This window comes from Pteropus medius, unplaced genomic scaffold (genome assembly GCF_902729225.1).
Source record: "Pteropus medius unplaced genomic scaffold, Ma_sr-lr_union100, whole genome shotgun sequence".
Classification (NCBI taxonomy): Eukaryota; Metazoa; Chordata; class Mammalia; order Chiroptera; family Pteropodidae; genus Pteropus; species Pteropus medius.
Window position 1 is genome coordinate 19,396,579 of NW_024352784.1, and position 22,015 is coordinate 19,418,593.

General features: G+C 35.8%; 1 protein-coding gene and 1 pseudogene across 8 annotated transcripts in view; one reads left to right on the top strand and one right to left on the bottom strand.

Annotated features, from left to right (window-relative positions):
- SPECC1L (sperm antigen with calponin homology and coiled-coil domains 1 like) overlaps positions 1-22,015 on the bottom strand; it is a 121,771-nt gene that overhangs the window by 18,066 nt on the left and 81,690 nt on the right. For 6 of the 8 annotated variants that reach the window (XM_039847721.1, XM_039847728.1, XM_039847727.1 and 3 more), the window contains 2 exons: positions 21,777-21,933; positions 18,453-18,555 (listed from right to left, as the gene is read on the bottom strand). In XM_039847721.1, coding sequence (XP_039703655.1) covers positions 18,453-18,555; positions 21,777-21,933 — 260 coding nt within the window. Of the gene's footprint in view, positions 1-12,955; positions 13,088-18,452; positions 18,556-21,776; positions 21,934-22,015 lie in introns of those variants that run through there. The other 2 variants (XM_039847723.1, XM_039847722.1) reach the window with 2 other exon arrangements.
- LOC120590569 (uncharacterized) lies at positions 3,898-4,016 on the top strand (annotated as a pseudogene).

The following is a 22,015-nucleotide window of genomic DNA, read 5'->3' on the forward strand; positions in this document are numbered from 1 at the left end:
AGAATAGTTTCATAGTTTCATATGTCAAAAGCCATCAAACTATAAACTTTAAATATATGCATTTATTATATGTCAATTCTACCTTAATATATTTGTTAATGACAACAACAATAACAACAACGAAATCTCAGAGCCACAAACACATTTAGGTTTCACACAGGTTTCCTCAGCTTTTAAGTTTTTTACTTAATCCCAGTGTTTCCAAGTTTGTAACTGAATGTACAGGGTTAAACCATGGCAGACCCAGATGCAGGCCAGATACAGTCAACGTGACTCTAACAGAAGGGTGCTGCCTAAATGGAAGACATCTCGGGTGGGCTGTAAAGGGCAGAGGGTCATATTCTTGAGTGTTTCAGAACACAAGCTAAATCTAGGTGATTTGCTACACAGAACTGCAGAGACAAACACATTCAGCTTATAGAAAGTGGAATTCTTCACCAGATGGTCACTAATCTATCCAGGTTCCCTCTCATCTGCAAGGCAATGTTTTTTAAATCATTATAAGATTCTGCCAGGTTAGTGTCACATTATTAGCTTCCCTACTTACTTAAAGAGACAACAGTCTCTGTGGCAGATTGGGTTTTTCAAAAATGGTCATAGCAATATTTCTGGCTCTATATCCTCTTTAGAACCTTGCTGCACCCATCAAAAGCATCTATCACCCTTCCCCTTGTAACTGAGCAGGCCTTTTATGACTGTCTTGACAAAGAGTGTGGCAGAAGAGATGCTATACAATTTCCAAGATTAGGTCATTAAAGGTGAGAAGGCTTTTGCCTGCCTCTCTTGGGACGTTTGCCTTGTAACGCAGCCAGCACACTGTGAGGAAGTCCAGGCCACATGGTGAGGCTGCATGTGGGTTTCCGGTCATAGCCCAGTGAAAGTCTCAGCCAACAGGCTACCATCAACCACCAGACACATGAAGGCGGAGGCCCAAGATGGCTCAACCCTCTAGTGCCTCAGATGAACTGAGAGAAGCAGAGATGAATTGTCCCCACTAGGCCATAGATTTATGAGCTAAATAAATGTCATTATTTTAAGTCATTAACTTCTTGGGTGGTGTCTGTTATACAGCAGTAAGTAACCAAACCAGCCTCCTTTCTCCTGGATCTAAATATCCCATTTGGAAAGGAAGCTACAGTTGAGCCTTGAACAATGTGTGTGTGTGTGGCAGGGAGTGACGGGGGGAGGGGAAGAAGGCACAAGGGATACCAACCCATCCCCTCCCATTCAGCAGTCGAAAATCTACATATAACTTTTGACTCCCAAAAACTTAACTACCCTCAGTAACCCTGGGGGATTGGTTCCAGAACCCTGTAGCAGATACTAAAATCTGCAGATACTCATGTCTTCTATATAAAATGGCATATATCAATGCATACAGTTGGCCCTCTGTATCTGTGGCCTCCAAACCATGGATCGAAAACAATATAGGCACTTATTGAAAAAATTCTGCATATAAGTGGACCCACACAGTTCAAAGCCATGTTGTGTAAGATTAACTGTAGTTTCTCCTTCTTCCTCCCTACATTATCTAATGGTTAATTACCCTTTCCATAATCATATATCATGAGACAGCAATAAAGCATCTTTACAAATAACCTGCTTCTACAACAGAGAGGTCACCCTAAATTTCCTGAATGACCTCAGGCTAAATTCATTTGTGAAAAGCCAGAGCATCATGTATATAATGAAATTAGCCTGTCAAATTTCAACTCCTCTGTAGACCTCACATTATTATCTCGATATCCCATCCCAAGTGGGTAAAGCACATGAAAAAAAAAGATTTTTCATGATGTAAGAAAATAAAGGACTATGCACGCTATTTGAGATAATATACATATAAAGATTATTTGACCCAGACAATTTAATGACTATGCTTTCAGCAAAACAATTAAGCAGCTCTTAAAATGTTATCTGATTTCTCTTCTATTTCTCAGCATTACTCATAATAAAAATACCTACCTACTGGAAACTTCCTAAAGAGTCTGAAGCACTGCTGTGAGGCAGGATGAATTTGTAAAAGGAGCCTGAGGCTGGGAATTTGGAGACCCAATTGTATGATCTCAAGCAAACATGCCACCTCACTGATTTGCAGTTTCATGACGTATGAAATGGAAGCCCCAGTTCTGCATGGTTTCTAGGGACTATTTCAAGTCTAACTTTTTCCAACTTCTGCTTGCTGATTCAGGTGAAGTACTTCAGATTTTATCAAAGCAAACAAACTCCTGAGACTATTATCTTAAAGCTAACCAAGAGCACTGGCAATCAAACCATTTTACTACATTCAGCAGGTTTTCTCTATGTCCTAAGTGGGAGTTAAACGGGGAAAGAATGAAGGGAAGAGGAATAACAACAGCCCCCATGGCTTTATTAATCTCCTCAGGTCCCTCCCATCTCCAGCACTTCCACAGCCCATTCTGTTGATGAAGTCACAACAAGTACACCTGAGAGTCTGCTATTGCTGTGTATGGTCCAAGCCTCTGCCAATCAGCCAGAAGGTCACCATTTCTGAATATCTTTCCAAATTTGAGGGTCCTGAATGTAGCTCTAAAAGATGCTCACCATGAGGAAAATGAAAACCAGCATTTTAGAACTGGTGTTATATATGTAACTCCTCCACTCATTCACCTGTTATAGGAAAATCTAATTGGTGTCAGCTGGGGAGAGAAAAACGTGATTGAGTAGTGTCACACTAAAACACTGAGCAAATTAACAAACAGTAATGGTACTAAACAATTACAGTTGACCCATGAACAGCATAACATGGGGGCTGGTACCAACTGCTCGCACAGTTGAAAATCTACGTATAATCTAAGTTGGCCCTCCACATACTCAGATTCCCAATTACCAGCTGACCCTCAAACAACATGGGTTTGAATTGCATGGGTCAAGTGAAAAAAAAAAATCCACGCATAAGTGGACCCATACAGTCCAAACACGTGTTGTTTCAGGGTCAAGTGTAATTTTAAAATTTATAGCCCTGACATTTCTGGAAATAGATGTTAATAGTTGCTGTCAAATCATGTTTAAACAGAATGTAGGAAATACATTATGATTCTGGGAAAACTTTGTTTCCCAGCTGCTGTGTTTGGCATTAAAAGGAATCCCCTGAAAACAGGAAACAGTTCTTTGACTCCACTGTGACTATGAAGCGACTGTCTAACCTCCACTGTGCATGACAGAGGACATAGGCCCAGGAAGAGCCGGTGATGTTAGCTCTTCCTATTCCCTAGTGGCTCTTTGTAGGCATGTGAACTTCTTGCCCAGCTGCTGCGAGCTTTCTGGATAAAGACATCATGTCATCAGATGAGAGAATGATTAGACTGTAGCTGTTTTGGTAGCTTCATTTGTGGAGAACTTGAGTATATGTAAGCCCACATAAGTAGGTGGGACTACAAATTTGGCCATTCTTTTTCCCTTTGTTCAAGTATTTTTAACCCCTGGAACATAGTGATATTTATAAACAATAAGATCTTTCTGTATAGAACTTAGTTTCCATGCAAAGTGACAATGTAAAATAAAATTTAGACTTTTAACCTAGATTTGATTCAGATTAAAACCCTTATCTACTGCTTGCACCTTAAAAATTTTTTTTAACTCTGGGAAGCCATTCCTGTGACCTAAGATTCCAGTTATAGAAGAGGAAATTAAACCAACTAAGCTTTGCTTTGACTTTCAGGAATTCCGAATGCATTATTATAACTGCACTCTGTCTACCGGCAGAACTCCCAGCTTTCCTAACTTTTCCCATTCCACCCTTCCCTACCTCGGTCCTCACTTCAATCACAAAGAGAGGTTACTAGGAAAGGGGAGAAAGAGAAGGCAGGATCAGGGGGAAGTGGCACTCCATGTTTTCCCCAGAGAGACTGAAGATTTTTCTTAAAATGGGGAAGGAGAGTCTACAGCCATGCCACCCTGAACAAGCCCGATCCTGTCTGATCTCGGAAGCTAAGCAGGGTCGGGCCTGGTTGGTACTTGGATGGGAGACCACCTAGGACGACCAGGTGCTGCAGGTGTAAAAAATAAAAAAATAAAAAATACAGGATTGTAAGCTGACAAGGTCCTTGCAATCTGTGAGGTCAACCAAGAGTTGCCTCGCCTAAAAAAAAAATTTTTTTTTTAATAAATTAAAAAAAAATAAAAGGAGGAAGGAGAGGTATCAATAGAAATAACATTCCACTCTCAACATCGGACAGACAAGGGGGAAGAGAGGTCATGTATGCAGAGAATGCTTCTCTATTCCCTGGCACCTTCAGCATGCAGTGACCAAGAAGAATCACAAGAAAACTGAGCTCCTGGGGCAAATCTCATGTGAGGAAAGCTCCCTTTACACAGAGAATTCACTAACTCACAAGCTTCGAAATGCTGAGGAGTGTAGCTAACACCAAGAGCTTGAGTTATCCAGGTAAACACTAGCAAGCATCATAAAAACACTTCATACAATTTACTAAGTGAACTTCCTTTTCTAGTTGTCTACAGTCTAATATTTCAAAGGACTGTGAAAGACTGCACTATTTTTATCTGTCCATTAGTTCTTACTCTACTGACTTTCTTCAATCCACAGAGACACACAAGTCTGAGAGAATAAAGGATAAGTGCTCCTTTGTTGTTGCTTAATGAAAGATCAGGAAAAAAAAAAAAGACACCTCCCCACCACCCAAAAAGAAAGCATTCCTGGAAAGCTTTCCATTCTAACTGTGGTGGATTAAAGGTCAACAAATCCTCTCCATTTAAAACAAATATAAAACTGGACAAAACTGTCAAAAGAATCATTTCAGGGCTCTTAAAATCAATTGGAGGCAAATAAACTAGAACCATTATTCATAAAAAAGAACTAAAACTTCAGGTAAAAACAGTGGGAGTCTGTGGCCCTCTTGCGGAAGCTGTTCTCATCATTTTTCTTCTTTTAAATTTTTAAGAAACAGAACATTGTATGAAGCAATAATTATAACATTATACTGCTGAGTTTATAACTCAAATAAGTCCAATATAGATAACAATAATAGCAAAGGAAGAGAGAGGAAATGGATCTACACTGGAGCAAAGTTGCTGTATTTTACCAAATTAAGTCAGAAAAACTTTATGTAAACTATGATAAGATGTATATTATAATCCCTAGAGTAATCATTAGGAAAATAACTTTAAAAAATAGTAATATGGTAATACTCAACTATATACTACCTATAAGAAATGCACTAGAAAAATATATACCATGGTAATTGTAAGCAAAAGAAAGCTAGAGTTAGGTGTATTAATATTAGACAAAGTAGATTTCAGAACAAGGAATATTAGCAGGGATAAAGAAGTTCATTTCAAAATGACAGAGGTAAATTTCTCAAAAGGACATAATTCTTAACATTTATGTACCTAACAACAGTTTCAAAATACACAAAGAACCATTAGAACTACAAGAAGAAATAGAGAAATCCACACTATAATAAAAATATTCCAATATCTCTTGCTCAACAACTGACAGAACAGACAAAAAATAATTAAAGATACTGAAGATGTGAACAACACTCTCAACCAATATGTGTAATTGGCATTTAGAGAACAGTTCTCAAACAACAGCAGAAGAGCATTTTAAAAACCTATCTACCATATTCTGGGCCATAAAATGAGCCTCGATAAATTTAAAAGGTATTAAAGTTATAAAGAGTATGTTCTCTGATCATAATGGAATTAAACTAGAAATCAGTAACAGAAAGATCTCTGGAAAACCCTCAAGTATTTGGAAACTAAATAACATACTTCTAAATAATCCATGAGTCAAAGAAGAAATCAAAAGGGACATTAAATTAGTATTTTGAACCAAATGAAAATGAATACACAATATATCAAAATTTGTCTGATGCCACTAAAGCAGTACTTAGGGAAAATTTCTAGCAATAAACATCTATAGCATAAAAGAAGAAAAGCGCCAAATCAAGATGACAACTTCTACCTTAAGTAATTAAAGAAGAATAAACAAAACCCAAAGTAAGCAGAAGGAATAAAATAATAAAGACCAGAAAGTACAGGTCAATGAAGTTAAACTTAATAAACCTTTAGGTAGATTAATCAAGAGAAAAAAGAATCCTTCAGAGTCTACAAATATCTAAAAGAAAGAATATTATGAACTTTATGCCAATAAATTTAACTCAGATAAAATGGACAGATTCCTTAAAGATATAACCAAAGATTACTCAAGAAGAAATAGTTAACTTGAATTGTCCTTTATTTAATACTTATACTCCAGAAAGCCTTCCCTGACCCCCACGAAAAGTTACCAGTATTCTGACATATCATAATAGATTGATCCTATCACTTTGGAGGCTTCAATTAAATTGAATCACATAGTTTGTACTTTCTAAATATCTGGCTGCATCTCCTCAGTATTATGTGTGTGAGATTCATTCATGTTGCAAGGTTTTTTTTGTTGTTTCCATATAGTATTCTATACCCCAATTTTGTATTCATTTACCGCTTGATGAACACTTGAGTTGTTTCCAGTTTTTGACTCCTATCAAGACTATGAACCGCATACATGACTTTCGGTGAACACATGTATACTTTTCTGTTGGTTATATACTTGGGAACTGAACTGCTTACTCATATGATATGTGAATATTCAGCTTCAGCAGATACTTCCCAGTTTCCAAATTGTGTAGAACATTTTACAATGTCATCGGCAATGTTTAAGTGTTCTTGTTCTACTTCTTTCCCAATACTAGGTACTATCAGCTTTTCAAATTAGGCACTCTAGGTTTAATCTGCTGTAGTTTTATCTCATTACGGTTTTAATTTGTATTTCCCTGATGATTAATGATGTTGAGTACTTTTTCAGCCGTCTATTGGCCACTGGATAGCCTTTTTTTATGAAGTGCCTCTGAAGTCTTCTTATTTGGATAGCATAAGTCCTATAACTTTGTTTTCCAAGATTGCCTGGGCCATGTGGATTTTCATATAAGTGTTTTAATCAGATTGTCAATTTCCATTGCGGGGAAAAGAGAAAGGAAAACCTTGCTGATATTCTGATTTAGGTTACATTTACTTTATAGAGTATCTATAAAGTATATCTATAAAGTAAATTCCAATCAATGAATTTCACACATCATGCCACTGACTTAGATCTTAATTTCTTACTTGATTTTTAAATGCTAATGAAAATTAGATACTTAAAATTTTTCAGTTGTTTTATTAATTTTTTATCTGCAGCTTTGTTAAAATTTTCTACATCATATGTTTGCGAATAAACAGTTTTATTTTTCTTTCCAATCATTACACTTTTAATTTCTCTTTTTGCCTTATTGCCCTGACTACAACTTTCAAGTCAACGTTGAAGAGAAGTGGTGAGAGCTGGCAGTCTTGGTACTTTCCTCATCTCTAGAAGAGTTTCAGTGTCACCATTAAGTTTGATGTCTAGTCTAGAGCTTTTCTAGGTACGCTTCGTCAGAGTAAGAAAAATCTATTTCTAGTTTGGTAGAAATTTAGTCCTTTAAAAAAATAATAAACAGTTGTTAAATTTTATTGAATGCCTTTTCTGCATCTACTGAGATTAGATCATATTTATTCTTTCATTTTGAAAACTTACCCTGAAAGATTTTAATTATTTGAAATTTTTTTGAGATTTAGCATATGGCCAATTTTGATAAACATTCTGTGGCCAATTTGAAGGAATGTGCAATCTGCAGTTGCTAGTGCAGCATTTTATAGCTGTCAGAACAATTTGGTTAACAGTGTACTCAAATATTCTATAGCTGTACAAAATATGTTTGCTCCTTCTATTAGTTACTGAGAGAGGTGTATTAAAATCTCTAAATACGTCTGAGGGTCTGTCTATTTCTCCTTTCAGTTCTTTCAGTTTTTACTTTATGTTCTTTGGGGCTATGCTATTAGATGCATATGAATTTAGGATGTACCGTAAGTGCCTGTGAAGTCTTATTGGGCAATGGCAATGTAAGTCTTCCAACTTTGTTTCCCAACACTGCCCTGACTATTGTAGGTGTTTGTTTCTGTTTTGATCCTTTCATCATAATGAAATGTCCCTTTTATCTTTAGTAGTATTTTTTACTGTGACGAACACTTTGTCTGAAATTAGTTATCAATTATTTACATTATTATTTCATTTCCCCCTCTATTAACCTCTTAGTTTTCCATTTTTTGTTACTGTTTTAGATGCTTCCAATATATAAATTTTCTAGCAGCTATATTAAAAAGTAAAAAGATGTATAATATTAACATATTATCATTAACCTAATATATTAAAATATGATCATTCTAACAAGTATTAATATTTTTTTAAATGGAATGCTTTATATTATTTTTTTTCCATACTAAGTTTTCAAAGTCTTAGGATACAGCACATCTCAGTTTAGACTAGCCACATTTTAGGTGCTCAATAAATCATATGTGGCCCATGGCTACTGTATCAGACAGTGCAGCCCTAGAGCTTTATAGCATGTGACCCTTATTAATATCTATCGTAAATTAAGAATTTTATACCTTTCTGGACAGTTACTGTTTTAGTTGGACCTTACAACATGTTAACTATGTTTACTGCCTCACCAACCTTTTGAGCCATTTTATCTTATATTTTAAACCTAAATATATCTTTAAACAAGATACTTTTATTATACTGCAGTCAATATTCATGTATATTTACCCACATACTCCTTCCAATGCTCTTTATTCTTTTATTCCTTCCTGCAATTTTGTTTCTCTATGGGATTATTATTTTTTTGATGGAAAAATTTCCTTTTTTCATTTCAGAGTGGGCCTGCTGGTGGCAAATTCTGTTTTTGTCAATCTGTTGAGAAGTCAGTTGCCAACCTTATTATTCCTCTGAGCTAGTACCTTTTTTATTTTATGATTTTTTCTCATTGACTTCGATTTTTAGCAGTTTTATTATGACACTCCTTCCCTCTCCTCCTAGGACTCCAATTATACACGTGTTAAACCTTGTATTATTCCATGTCTATTACACTCTCCTGTATTTTATATCTTTTCATCTCTCAGTGCTTCCTTGTGGATATTTTTCACTGATCGATCTTACAATTTACAAATCTTTACCGTGTCTAGTGTGCGGTTAAATGCATGTACTGGAGTTAATAATTTCATCTGCTGCATTATTTAGTTTTTAAATTTCTATTTTATAGATCCAATTCTCTAGAAAATTCTCTCTCTCTCTCTCTCTCTCCATCTATTTTCTTGAACACATTAATCAGTCATTTTAAAAGCCTGCCTAAGAGTTCTAATATCTAGATCACCTGAAGTTGTCTTCTATTACTTTACTCATTATTTCTCTTTTCAATCATTTGGTCATTTTTTGGCATGCCTCATATTTCCCCCCCCCCGCATCTTTAATTCCATCCCCACCCACTTCCACTGACCTATGGATGCTGCCATTTCCTTTAAGAACTGGATCTCTGAAGGCGGGTCGTCTCCTCCCACACATATACTGCGTGCACCCAGGGCCTGCCCCCCCACCCACACCCAGGGCCTGGTGCACCCTGGATGCCTGGTATTTTTAATGGAATTCGAGATACTGTGTGTCAGAGTATAAGGGGCTGGATGATGCCATCTCCCCCAAGAGGTTTTAAGTTGCTTCTGGTAGGCAACAGAGTAAGGGCTGATCACCTTGATCTAATCGGGGACAGTTCTGAAGCTGTTTCAAGCTGATCTCTTCCAGCCAACTTATTTGTAAGGCATAGTTCTTCTGAGGTCTCCACTGAAATCCTGGGGTGTTTGCCAGGGTCATTCTACTGGCTGGCCTTGAACTCTAATTTTTGTCTCCCTAGTACTATGAGAATAAAAGTTGTGCTTACGTTTTTATCCTCTTGGCAGCAGCTTTCTGCTGAATTTCTCAAAGTCCACCTCCACACATCTTAGGATGTGACAAATTCCTTGAGGGCAAAAACTAAGTCAAATATTGAGTTCATTACTCTGAGATTGTCTTTTCCCTGGGATTCTGAACCCTCAAATATTGGCTGCCTTCAGCTCTGAATTCAAATTTTAGTCTTCCTACTCAGTCATTCTGAAACAAGCTCTGGACCACTGCTTTGTGTATGGCCTCTGCCCCATGCCAGGAGTTAGCAAATGCTCCAAGGGTTTAAAAAGGCAGGGGTAAATATGAGGCTCAACTCAATGTGTTTCCTTTCTCTCTGCAATTTTGGCTCTTGTTCAATTTGTCCTGGCTGTCTTGGTTAATCTCCAATACCTTCAAAGGTGTTTGTTTTGTTTTATATTTTAAACAACTTTTATAGTAGTTATCAGCAGAGTTTGGTCTGACATTCTATCACAACCATAAACATAAGTCCATATTGAGTATTAATTACTGATGTGCATTTTACTGACTAGTCCACAAGCTTCCTAAAAATAGAAAGTACCTTTTCACAGCCCAATTTCTGCTTCACAATCCAGCACACTATTTGGCACAGAGGTTAGTATGTATTTAAGTTAATTTTTATATTAGGAAATGTTACTAGAATGCAAGTAAAGCATAGCACATAAAAACATCACTTGTAAACCATTCAAGCCCATCAATTCTTCTGATTCCACTAAGTTCCACTGAGAAATATACAATCTTTTCTTCCTTGGCCCAAGCACTAATGAACAAATCTCTCCATAAACCTGTACATTCTTAACGCCTACTTGAGATTAGATTACCTCAGACAGCAGTAAAAGCTTTTGTTCATTTATTAAAACTATTTTGTACTAGATTAAGTGATTTTATTATCCTTTAGATTAATTAATCCATTTTTAGGTCTGGCATTTTAACAGAAAACAATGAGATTTTTCATCCAAAGTAAAGCTCTCTTAAATTAATCTTGAGAGGCTACTTGACTGCATCCAGTTAGGTTTTTCCAGAACAAGAAAACAGTGGTACAAGAGAAGTTGTTAAATATGAAATTCAGAACAACAACAACAACAAAATGTTTACTGAAGTATAAATTATTTTATTCTACTACCTGGTTACTCTTGTATTATCAATCTTGTATTGTTAATCCCTAAAGAAACAGCTATAAGAACTGAAAAGTAGTTGCCTCTGGGAAGCAGAAATTAGAGGTGAAAGAATAAAGTAGTGGATTATCACTCCTCCCTATGAACACTTAAGAATTATTAGTTACTTGCATACTTAAATTTTAATTTTAAAACATAATTGTGTACAAACTGAGGTACTGATTTTAAAATAAAGGGAAGATTTAATCCTTAAAGCAATACTTCTTAAGGTTGCTTATGTAATGCCATGGACTCACACTATAGCCTTGAGGAAGTGATTTATCCTTGTGGGGGATTTCAGTCTCACATTTATAAACCTGACAGTAAATCAGAACCGTTAAGGCCCTTTCTACAGCAATATTCTAGTACTCTAAAATATCAGTGAACAGTAAGTGGCAGGGCACAATTTAAGAGAGAAAAATGTATTTGTTAGATAAAAGGCCAACTCACAAAGGCTTGTTTTGTAATGGATGGTTAATGAAATTAGAGTGATTAGTACAATTATTTTAGGATGACTCTTAAGAGAGTTAAAGGAAGATGATACGGGTATTAGGGAATCTATCTCCGCTGATTAGACAGCTCCTACGATATAAAGCATGCATGGTCCAAGCATTAATGATGTATTTGGGGCCTGAGAGAGCAGTACGTGCTAATTGTCACGTAACAGCTTATGCTCTAGTGAACTAGTCAAGTGTCACAACCTGCCTTTTCCTGCAGACTGCGAGTAGTCAGAGACCAAAGGACTGGTCCCAAACTGCCAGCTCCAAAGGATGGGTACGCTCACCCATATTTACAGCTAGATAAGGAAAAGGCTCTGGCATTTCTTATATAGCTTTTGACAAATTAAAAGCACCATCAAATATATCTTTCAGTTTTAAAAGATTATGCATTTAGAATATCCAATTTTAACTCACAGAAGACCCTGAAATAAAAGAACCAATATCTTATCTACTTTTAAACAGAAATCTGTCTCACAGGAAACCAAAGCCAGATAAACAAAAAAGCCATACACGTATGTTATTACAGCAATGTCCGTAAGAAGCAAGGAAGGGGGAATTGGGTTTGTAACATAAGACTGTCTAGTGTACAAAAAGGTTTTTCTTTATGTATGTTAACAATTCTGTTTTACATTATATTTCCTCTTACATCGTAAGTACCCAGTAAGTGAAAAAAAATTAAGTTAATTGATGTTCTTAAGTAACTGATATGTGTGTATTTTTTTTAAACTCACAGAATTTACCTTAAAATCATAAAATCAGAGAATTTAAGAGGGAAGGAATCAAGAGACATTAATTAAATCATTGATTTAACGCTTGAATTATCTCAATTAATTGGATTATTCAATCATTTAATCAATTTGATGTCTGGTAGAGTTTCACAATCAAGGTAGAAGTACTTTAAATTATCTAAAATTACTCAATTTAAGTAGTAGTCTAGGAAAATTTAGTTTACGTTACAACACTCAATAACAGAAGAAAATTATAATTTAAAAATCTATTATACATGTAGTATATGCTGGAAAATGTGCATGACGGCTTCCGTTACTCCTCCATTTTACAGAGGCTCAAAGAGGCTAAGTGATTTTGCAAGGTCACACACATTATGAGGCAGAGCTGACAGTCAAAGCTTATCTGACACTCAAGTCCAAGATCTTAATTACTATTTTGTGTGATTTTCATTGTTTGGTCTATAGCTCATCTGTAGTGCTTATAAAAATGCAGATTCGAGGATCTTGCTTTATACCTCCCAAATTACCCATCTTTAGAGTGGATCTTAGGAATCTACTTTTCTCACAATCTTCACAGGTTTCTACACACAAGTTTGAAAATCACCGTTGCAAAAATGAATCTCCAGTGTATCCTATTATATTTAATACATAGGTTTAGACAGTTACTCAGTTTGCCATGTGCTGAGTCTTACGTCAGACACTCAAACGAAGCCAAGACAGGCCCTTCCTGTCCACTGGTAAGAGTATATAAGAGCTTACAGTCTAGAAAAGAAGACAGACATGTGAACTGACAACTTCAATATCCCTGTGATATACCTGTGGGATCTGGGAACACAGGGCTAATGAGTCACAGCTGTAAAGACACCCGAAGAATATGCCCTGAAATACAGAAAACACTGTCCTGGATCAAGTTCAAGTAAAAGAACTTAGCTCCATGGGCTCTGTGAGGAGAGAACGGGGGAAGGGCACATGTGAGGGATGAACCCTTGCAGGGAAGGAGTGGGACAAAAACAATTTTGCATAGATGCTAACTTCTAATCTGATGGAGCAGACACTCTTCAGATGAAAGGGATGGAGTGAGAGGATGGGGGTGGGGGGAGTGGGCTTTCAAGGCCAAGGTGAGATGGGGATTTCACAAGAATGAGGAGTCAATAAGCCTACATGGGGGGCCAGACCAATCATAAGGGGTCTTGTTCGCCATTCCAAGGATCTTGGGCTTTAACTGAATGGCCAAAGGAAAGCAGCTTAAAGAGAAATAAGCAGATCACAATTTCAAAACATTTTGGCAGCAGAGTAGAAGATGGAGAGGAAGAAGAGAAAATTACTTACATCCATGCAAAAACCTTATACAAAATGTTCACTGCAGCATTATATGTAAATAGCCTAAATAACCCAAATGTCCATCAACAGATGAATGAATAACAAAATGTGGTGTATATCCATACAACGGAATATTATTTGGACATAAAAAGGAATGAAGAATTGATAACATGCTATAACATAGATGAACCTTGAAAATACTAAGCTAAATGAAAGACGCCAGTCACAAAGAACCATATTGTGTGATTCCATTTATGTGAAGTGTCTAGAATAGACAAATCTATAGAGACAGAAGGTAGTTAGTGGTTGCTTACAGCAAATGGAGAGTGACTGCTAATGGGTAAGGGATTTCTTTTTGATGAATATATTCTAAAATTGATTGTGGTGATGATTGCACAATTCTGTGAATATATTAAAAACCAATAAAATGTACATTGTAAATGGGTAAATTAACTCTTATGTGAAGTATATGTCAATAAAAAAGGCTATAAAGAAAAAAATTAAATGGTTATACAATATTGACTTATGCTTGAGATTTCGGTCTGAGTTCAAACGTATAACCATCAGCATTAATGTTTCTGCCAAGTAAAGCTGAGAGTATCAGTTTTATACCAGCTTTTAGATCTACAGAATCAAAATATTTTAAATTAGAGTTTTATATCTGGCTTCTTTCACTTAGTACAATATTTTCAAGGTTCATCCATGTTGTAGCATGTATCAAAACTTCCAACCAGTGAACAAGGGATGTGTTTCCATTTAGATTTTCTTTCTTTCAGCAACCTTTTGTAGTTTTCAGTATATAAGCTTTGTTTGTGCTCCCTTGATTACATTTACTTCTAAGTATTTTATTCTTTTTGATGCTTTTTAAAATGGAAGTGTTATCTTAATTTCCTTTTTAGGGTTTTCACTGATAATATATAAAGATGCAAGTGATTTTAACATCGACCTTGTATCCTGCAACTTTGCTGGATTTATTTATTAGCTCTAACAGTTTTTATGTGAATTCTTTAAGGTTTTCTAGATTTCAATCATGCCATGTGCAAACAGAAATGGTTTTAGTTCTTTCTTTTCAATGTTATTTACTTCTTTCTCTTGGCTAACTGCTCTAGCTAGAATTTTCAAGAAAATGTCAAATAGCAGTGGTGAGAGTAGACATCCTTTCTTGTTCCTGATCTTAACGGGAAAGCATCCAGTCTTTCACAATTAAGTATGATGTTAGCTGCAGGTCAGATGCCCTTGAAAAAGTTTCCTTCTATTCCTAAGTGCTGTTTTTTTTGGGTCACAAATGGATTTTGAATTTTGTCAAATGCCTTTTCTGCATCTACCAAGATTGTGATTTTTCCCCACTTCTTCCAGCGATATAATGTATTACACTGATAAAGTTTCATATGTCAAATCAACTTTGCATTCCTGGGATAAGTCCCACTTGGTCACAGTGTATAATTCTTTTTAATTACTGCTAGATTCTACTTGTATTTTTTTTTTGACATATTTTTTATTAAGCTTATTGGGGTAACATTGGTCATTACAATTATATAATTTTTAGGTGTACATTATAATTTGACATCTGTATATTCTATTGTGTGTTTACCACCCAAAGTTCGGTTTCCTTCAGCTACCATATTCTACTTGTATTTTACCGAGAATTTTTGCATAAGGAATATTGGTCTGTAGTTCACTTGTGATTATCTTTTTCTTCCTTTGTTAACTGGCCTCACAAAATGAGTTAGAATAGAACTGTTTTCTCTTCTATTTTTGGAATAGTTTGAGAAAGACTGAGGTTAATTCTTTTAAATAGTTGGTAGAATTCACCAATGAAGCCAGCCATGGGGTCCTGGGATTTTCTTTGTTGAAAGTTTTTAAATTACTAACGAAATCTCTTTCCTTGTTATAGGTCTATTTAGATTTTTTTCTTGAGTTCAATTTTTCTTTTATACACTGAGTTAGAAAATTATTTTAATAGTTACAAAACATTTTTTTTTTTTTTTACAGAATCGGTATAAAATAGCAGTTGATTTCTCCATAATTATTAGAATTACTTATATCTGAGGTGGCTAAGTGAGGCTGAAATCAACAAAAGGTCTTGGACTGTTGGCTCAGAAATCATCTTAGGAAGCCCACCTTGTTGATATCTGTCATGCTAGCTCTTATGAGATGACCCAGTCTTTTTTTTTTTTTAAAGTATCTTCTTATTCATTCTTTGGAGACTTCCAACTCCTGTCATTTACCAATTCTTAATTCTTCAACATTTAGTTCTTACTGCATCCATTTCAACTTTTTTCTTTTCTAGGTTGTTTTAATAACATTGAATTGTCCAAATTCTTTTCTCTTTCTTCTCGTAAGTGTTTTATTACTGATGAAGTCTGAGCTATACAATTTTTTATGACTCTGTCTCTACTGGCATGAACCTCTATCAAATGGAACCCCACGAACTCCTCACAGTTCACATCACCACTGGGTACTGCCATAATGGACAAAATCTTTCTTGAGTCAATTTTGATAGTATATTTCTAAAAATTTGTCTATTTTATCTAGGTTATCTAATTTGTCAGCATACAATTTTCCCCCCTGTTAAACCATTAGTTACGTCTCCTCTTTTATTCCTAATTTTGGCAATTTAAGTCTCTTTTTCTTCTCCTTTGTCAGTCTAGCCAAACATTTGTCAATCTGTTGTCTTTTCAAAAAACCAACTTTTGGTTTCATTTAAACTTCTGTAATGTTTTTCTATTTCCTTTACCTCTGCTCCAATCTCTATTATTTCCTTCTTCCTGCTTGCCTGCTCTTCTTTTTCTACTTTCTTACAGTAGAAGGATAGATTATTAATTTGAGATTTTTCTTCTTTTTAAAGTAGGTGTTTACAGCTATAAATGTCATTCTCATAGCTGCTTGACACCTCCCATAAGTTTCGCTATGTTGTAAATTTTCCTTTGGTATGCTGTGAAATTAATTTCTAATTTCATTTCATTGTAATCAGAAAAGACACTAGATATAATTTCAACCTTTTAAAATTTGTTGAGACTGGCTTTATGACTCAAGATACAGCCTATCCTGGAATATTCTTTGTGCACCTGAGAAAGATGTATACTCTGCAGTTGTTGGGTAGAGTGTTCCACAAGGATCTTATAGGTCTAGTTAGTATGTAGTTCATATATATAGTATATAGTATATAGTTCAAGTCCTGTATGTCTTTATTGATTTTCTATTTAGTTGTATCCCAATCGTTCACTTTTTTTGCTAAGTAACTTTTTTTATTGTGGTAAAATACATGTAACATAGAATTTATCATTTTAACCATACTTAAGGGTATAGTTCAGTGTTGTGTAACCATCACCACCACCCATCTCCAGAACTTTTTCAGCTTGCATAATTAAAGCTCAGTACTGTTTAAACAATAACTCCCCATTAGCCCTTCCCCCCAGCCCCTGGAAACCACCATTCTGCTTTCTATTTTTATGAATTTGACAACTTGTGTAAGTGGACTCATAAAATATTTGTCCTTTTGTGTGTGGCTTACTTCATTTAGTACAATGTCTTTAAGGTTCATCCATCTTTATAGCATGTGTCACAGTTCTTTCTGTTCTAAGACTGAATAATATTTCATTGAATGTGTTAAACATTTTGTTTAACCATCCGTTGATAGATACTTGGGTTACTTATACCTTTTGGATATTGTAAATAGTAATGTTATGAACATGGATGTATAAATATCTTATCTAGTCCATGTTTTTAATTATTTTGGGTAAGTATATATACATGAGAAGTGAACTGCTGGATCACAGTAATCTTATGTTTAATTTTTTTGAGTAACTGCCACATTTTTTTCTACAGTAGCTGCACCATGTTACATTCCCATCAACAGTGCATAAGAGTTCCAATTTCTCCACATCCTTGCCAACACTACTAGTCTCCTGTGTATCTAATGGAAGCTGGAGACATGTAGACACCGACCATTATGACTTTCTGAGAAATGAAAGTCCATCGCAATACACTTGGCTCTTTAAATCCTAAATGAGCTGAAGATCACTGTCTGAAGTCATGTATAAATCTGTCCAAAAGGGATTTATTTATGGCAGATCTTAATCTGTTCCTCCACTACTCCATTATCTCTTCTACACAAGAATTGTCAGGAAATTTTATAGCTAGTTCCTTTATGTTATTTTGGTGAGATGAGGGCTGATGTGATGGCACCAAAAATACAGAACTCTATAATCTCCTGCATGCTGTACTCCTGCGCAATTGTACCAAAATATGAAATGGCAACTGAGAACACTGGCTGCAAGCTGGGAAATGTCTCTGAAACTAAAATCATATGTAAGGACACTTGGAATGTAAACTATACTTTTTAGCAGTCTAATAATGGATATATTTTAGAGGTTTCCATTTTGTGTAGAATTAGGACTACTTCTCCAAATACCATAATTAACTTTACTTAAAATAAAATATTGAAATAAGAGAAAGACAGGGGAGGAAAGGGAAGGCTATTAAAACAGTCCAGATGTGAAATGATTAGGGCATGAAGACAGTACAGTGGGAAGAGGGAAATGCTATGGAAAACAACTTAGCCAGAAGAAAACTTCAAACATAATAATTAAAATATTAATTTAAAGTAAAATAAACATATTTTCACTCTTACTCCAGATGAGACCTCAACAAAAGCATTTTACCAGGACTTAAATAAGAAAGTGCTATAATAGCTGAATAAGAGTACTGCAAAGATTAGCTGTACTAATCTTTGTTTCTGGAAAGGTAAGAAACTTTTAAGTGACACTCCACCAAATATGAGGTAGACTTTCAATGTGCTGAATGTATTCCTGAAATTCAGTATAGGACTCATCATTTCTGACATAAGACATACAGCAAGCTACAACACTCCAGCACTTAGTTTGGCAATTGCCTGTGTGAGACAAAAGTACCATACAATTACCTGGTAGCCTTCTGTTTTCTTCTGACACCACTTCAGCAAGGCATTCCTCTTCGATCCTCCATATTCTCTCGCCAATGCTGAGAGAGGGTCCTTCCTTTCTTCCCTGATAAGTGAAAATAAGAAACCCACAGTTGAAGTACTTTTTATTTAAGCACCATTATAAACTAGAAATTCAATAAACAGAAGCGACCGGTGTTGGTCTGCATTTTTTCAACAGGATAAATGCACACACTAAGGCATCCAATGGCAAGAAGTATCTTTTCATTCATTTCATTTCACCTATTAATTTTTACAGGGTCCCCATAGACCCAACACTTAGGGGTTTCTGCTATTATGAAGGGAGGGACTCTATTCATTATACATGTGGAAATTGGCAAAGATCCAGCACAGTGTGCATTCACGATTAATGAAATGCATTCCACAATGCTCAGAAGGGGGAAAAACAACCTGATACTGATAGTATCTGAAAGTTTTTATGGCTGCCTTTCATTCAGTATCTTACCCTTCCATAATCTTTATGCTTTGGTTTTATTTTACTTTTTTATTTCCTATCTTTTATGTTCTCAATCATTTCATATCTTTTTAAAAAATCACTTATTATAAACACAAAGGACAAGGTTATGCAAAGTAATGCAAGGCATAGTTCTTGTTTTCAAGGTGCTTATAACTGGGGTAACATAAAAGATGACGATAAACACAAAAAATATCTACAGAATGTCTCAAATGTGTTTGCTGATAAGTTGTACACTCTTTGTTGACTGTAGCTAATTAGAATTTTACCTTGCACAGAAAATGGAATTTTTCTGTAAACTCACTCACTCATTCAACAAACCCTCTACAGAGCACCACTATACAAGGTAATGTGTGACTGCTGGGGAAAGGATGGTGAAAATCAAAGGGCCCTGCCCTCTCAAGGAACTTCAGAGTTTACTACAGGATGGATATACTACAGAAGCTTAAAAAAAAAAATAAAAAAATCAATGGCTATATATAACTCATTTCTTAAAATTACATGTAGGATACTTCAGGGCACTGTTAATTGCCTTGAAGGTAGAATAAATATCCTGTCCCAGACCAGATACTGAATCGAGAAAGATCTTGTGATCACCTTGGTGATAGAGTTGGGTAGGCATACAATCCTACTACTCATCAAGTACCAAATCCTTCCAGGAGCTACTTTAGAAGTAGAACAGAACCTAAGGAATTCCTGAAGAAAAAGAGAGTGTTTTGTAAAATAACCTGCTCCTTGAAAAGTAGCATACTCTTAAAAGCTTGGACCATTTTTTAGTGTTCACTTTGTAAGTGAAGCAGAGACTCTAGCCCCATGTCCCATAAACTCAGACCAGTAACTGCCCTAGAGGTTATTATATACAGGTGGCTTAGTATTCTTCAGCACATTGATTTTGTCTGTATGTACCCTTCAGAGTATAGAAGGAAATCAAAGAGAACACATTTAGAACTGAAACTTTTCCAGTTGAGAGATACACTGAAATGGCACCAATTTTTACTTATCTTAGAACGAAAACACAAAAATATTTCAACATGCAGTTTAGACTGTTGCCTTGAAGAAATTTACTTTTATGTTTGTGTGCCAGTTTACCAGATTCCAGCTCTAGTTTAAGAGGTTCAAAAAAGTTTGTTGTAACACCACTGAACATAAGAAAAGAGAATGAAGATAAATTTAAAATAAATGAATGAATACAAAAAGGCAAGCCAAAAAAATATTCTCTATCGTGCTCAAAATAAAAGTACTACAATCAATGTGAAAGGTTCACTCTAGTTCATAGCAGGTCTATTTCGTTCTAGAAACAGCATAAAAAGCATCCAAAAAAAAAGAGTAAACTCTATGGACACAATAAGAAGCTGCAGAAAAGAGCTTCCTAAAGCTGAAGGGTTGTCTCTCATAACTTCTTCATTGTAAGATGAGGAAACTAAAGCTGAGGAGATGCCTTGCTGAAGACCACAGTCTCTAAATGGGGGAGCCAAGAAGAACACGTGCCTTTCCAAAACATATAAAGACAAGCACAGACATTAGCCAGGGCAGAGCGCAAGCTACCCTCATCACTGCATCCCTACTTGCTTCAATGACGCAGAGCTTATGGAACCACTATTTTTAGAAGCTGGTCCCCTAGAGGCAGGGCTTTAAACGTAAGTATACGGCTTGAGTTTGAGAGGTGAAATAATCCTATTTTATTCTCAAGCCTATTAAGTCAATATACAGCTAAATTTCTGAAACCCATTCCTATCCCTTCAATTCTTAATTCCTCTTAATGCTTAATTCTTTTCACTAGTTCTTAATGAGACTTTCCTCATCCCTATAAATAATGCATGCTAAATTTTTGATATCTATTGTTTTCTTCTAAATTATAAATAATTCTTAGTCCCAAATGGCCTAATGAGAAATACAAATAAAACATAACACTACAATTGTTTCTCAATTATTAACATAGCATCATGTTCTCAGCTCCCAGTCTAAACAATTAAACCATCTTTGGTAGTTCTTATTCTTTCATTCCTTTCTAAAAAAAATCTGTTGAGAAACTAATCATCTTTCCTTTTGAAAAACTTCCTGAGCCCAACCCTACACCTTCACCATTTCCACAGCTATCACCCTGGTCCAGACTTGATCGCTCTGTCCCAGAAACATTATAATAGCCTTTATCTGCTTTCTCCAACTTTTTTCCAGAATAAAATAATCCTCAGATCATCTCCTCACACTAATTTACATACCTCACTTTATAGCTGCTACCACATCAAAGTGACTCATTTGACTTTAAAGAGGTTCCATTGCTTAGCCGCACCCTATCTAATCAATCTTTTTTCCACTGCCCCCAGCTATGGTAGGTACACACCTTCTTCTGGTTTTCTGCACCCATCCTTGGTGGGTGTGCAGTGCCATCTCCTTGGTAGCTAGCTCCCCCAACTCCTTGCTTATTCATCCTTTTTGTACATTCATTCAAGTCTTTCCCCATCCACCACCCTCAAGACCCCAAATTCCCCTCTTCTATCTTTCCCTATCATCACTCCATCCACACCCCCAGTATTTGAATTTTGCAATACTTACTTTTGTATTCAACCATTCTCTTACTTAAAAAACCAAAACCAAAACACCAGCTGCTTTAGAAAAGGGACTATCTCTTATCATTTTTACTTTTTACTTCTATACCATCTTACCCAATTCTGGACATAAAAGAGGAGATCAGAAAACACTAACACATAAAGAAAGAAAAAAAATCAGTGCCTGAATGCATTATTTTACAACTTGATCATTAAAAAGGCCAGAAAAGGTATGCATGAAATGCATCAGCATCAACTGTTCCCTACCTTATCCGGCTTCGGGTAGTAGGGGTCACGGACGCTGTGGGAGAGGAGGAGAGGGAAAGCTGTGGTGACGTGGTTCCCATAGCCATAAGAGAGGCCGGCGATGCTCCCTCAGAGGCAGAGATGTCTCGTTTCATCTCTTCACTACTTCGTCGAGACACTGATTATGAGAAATAGTTGTTATGTATTTTATAGCAAAAACATTTTAAATTGAGTTCTTGAGGCATTTTGACAGGTTCCAA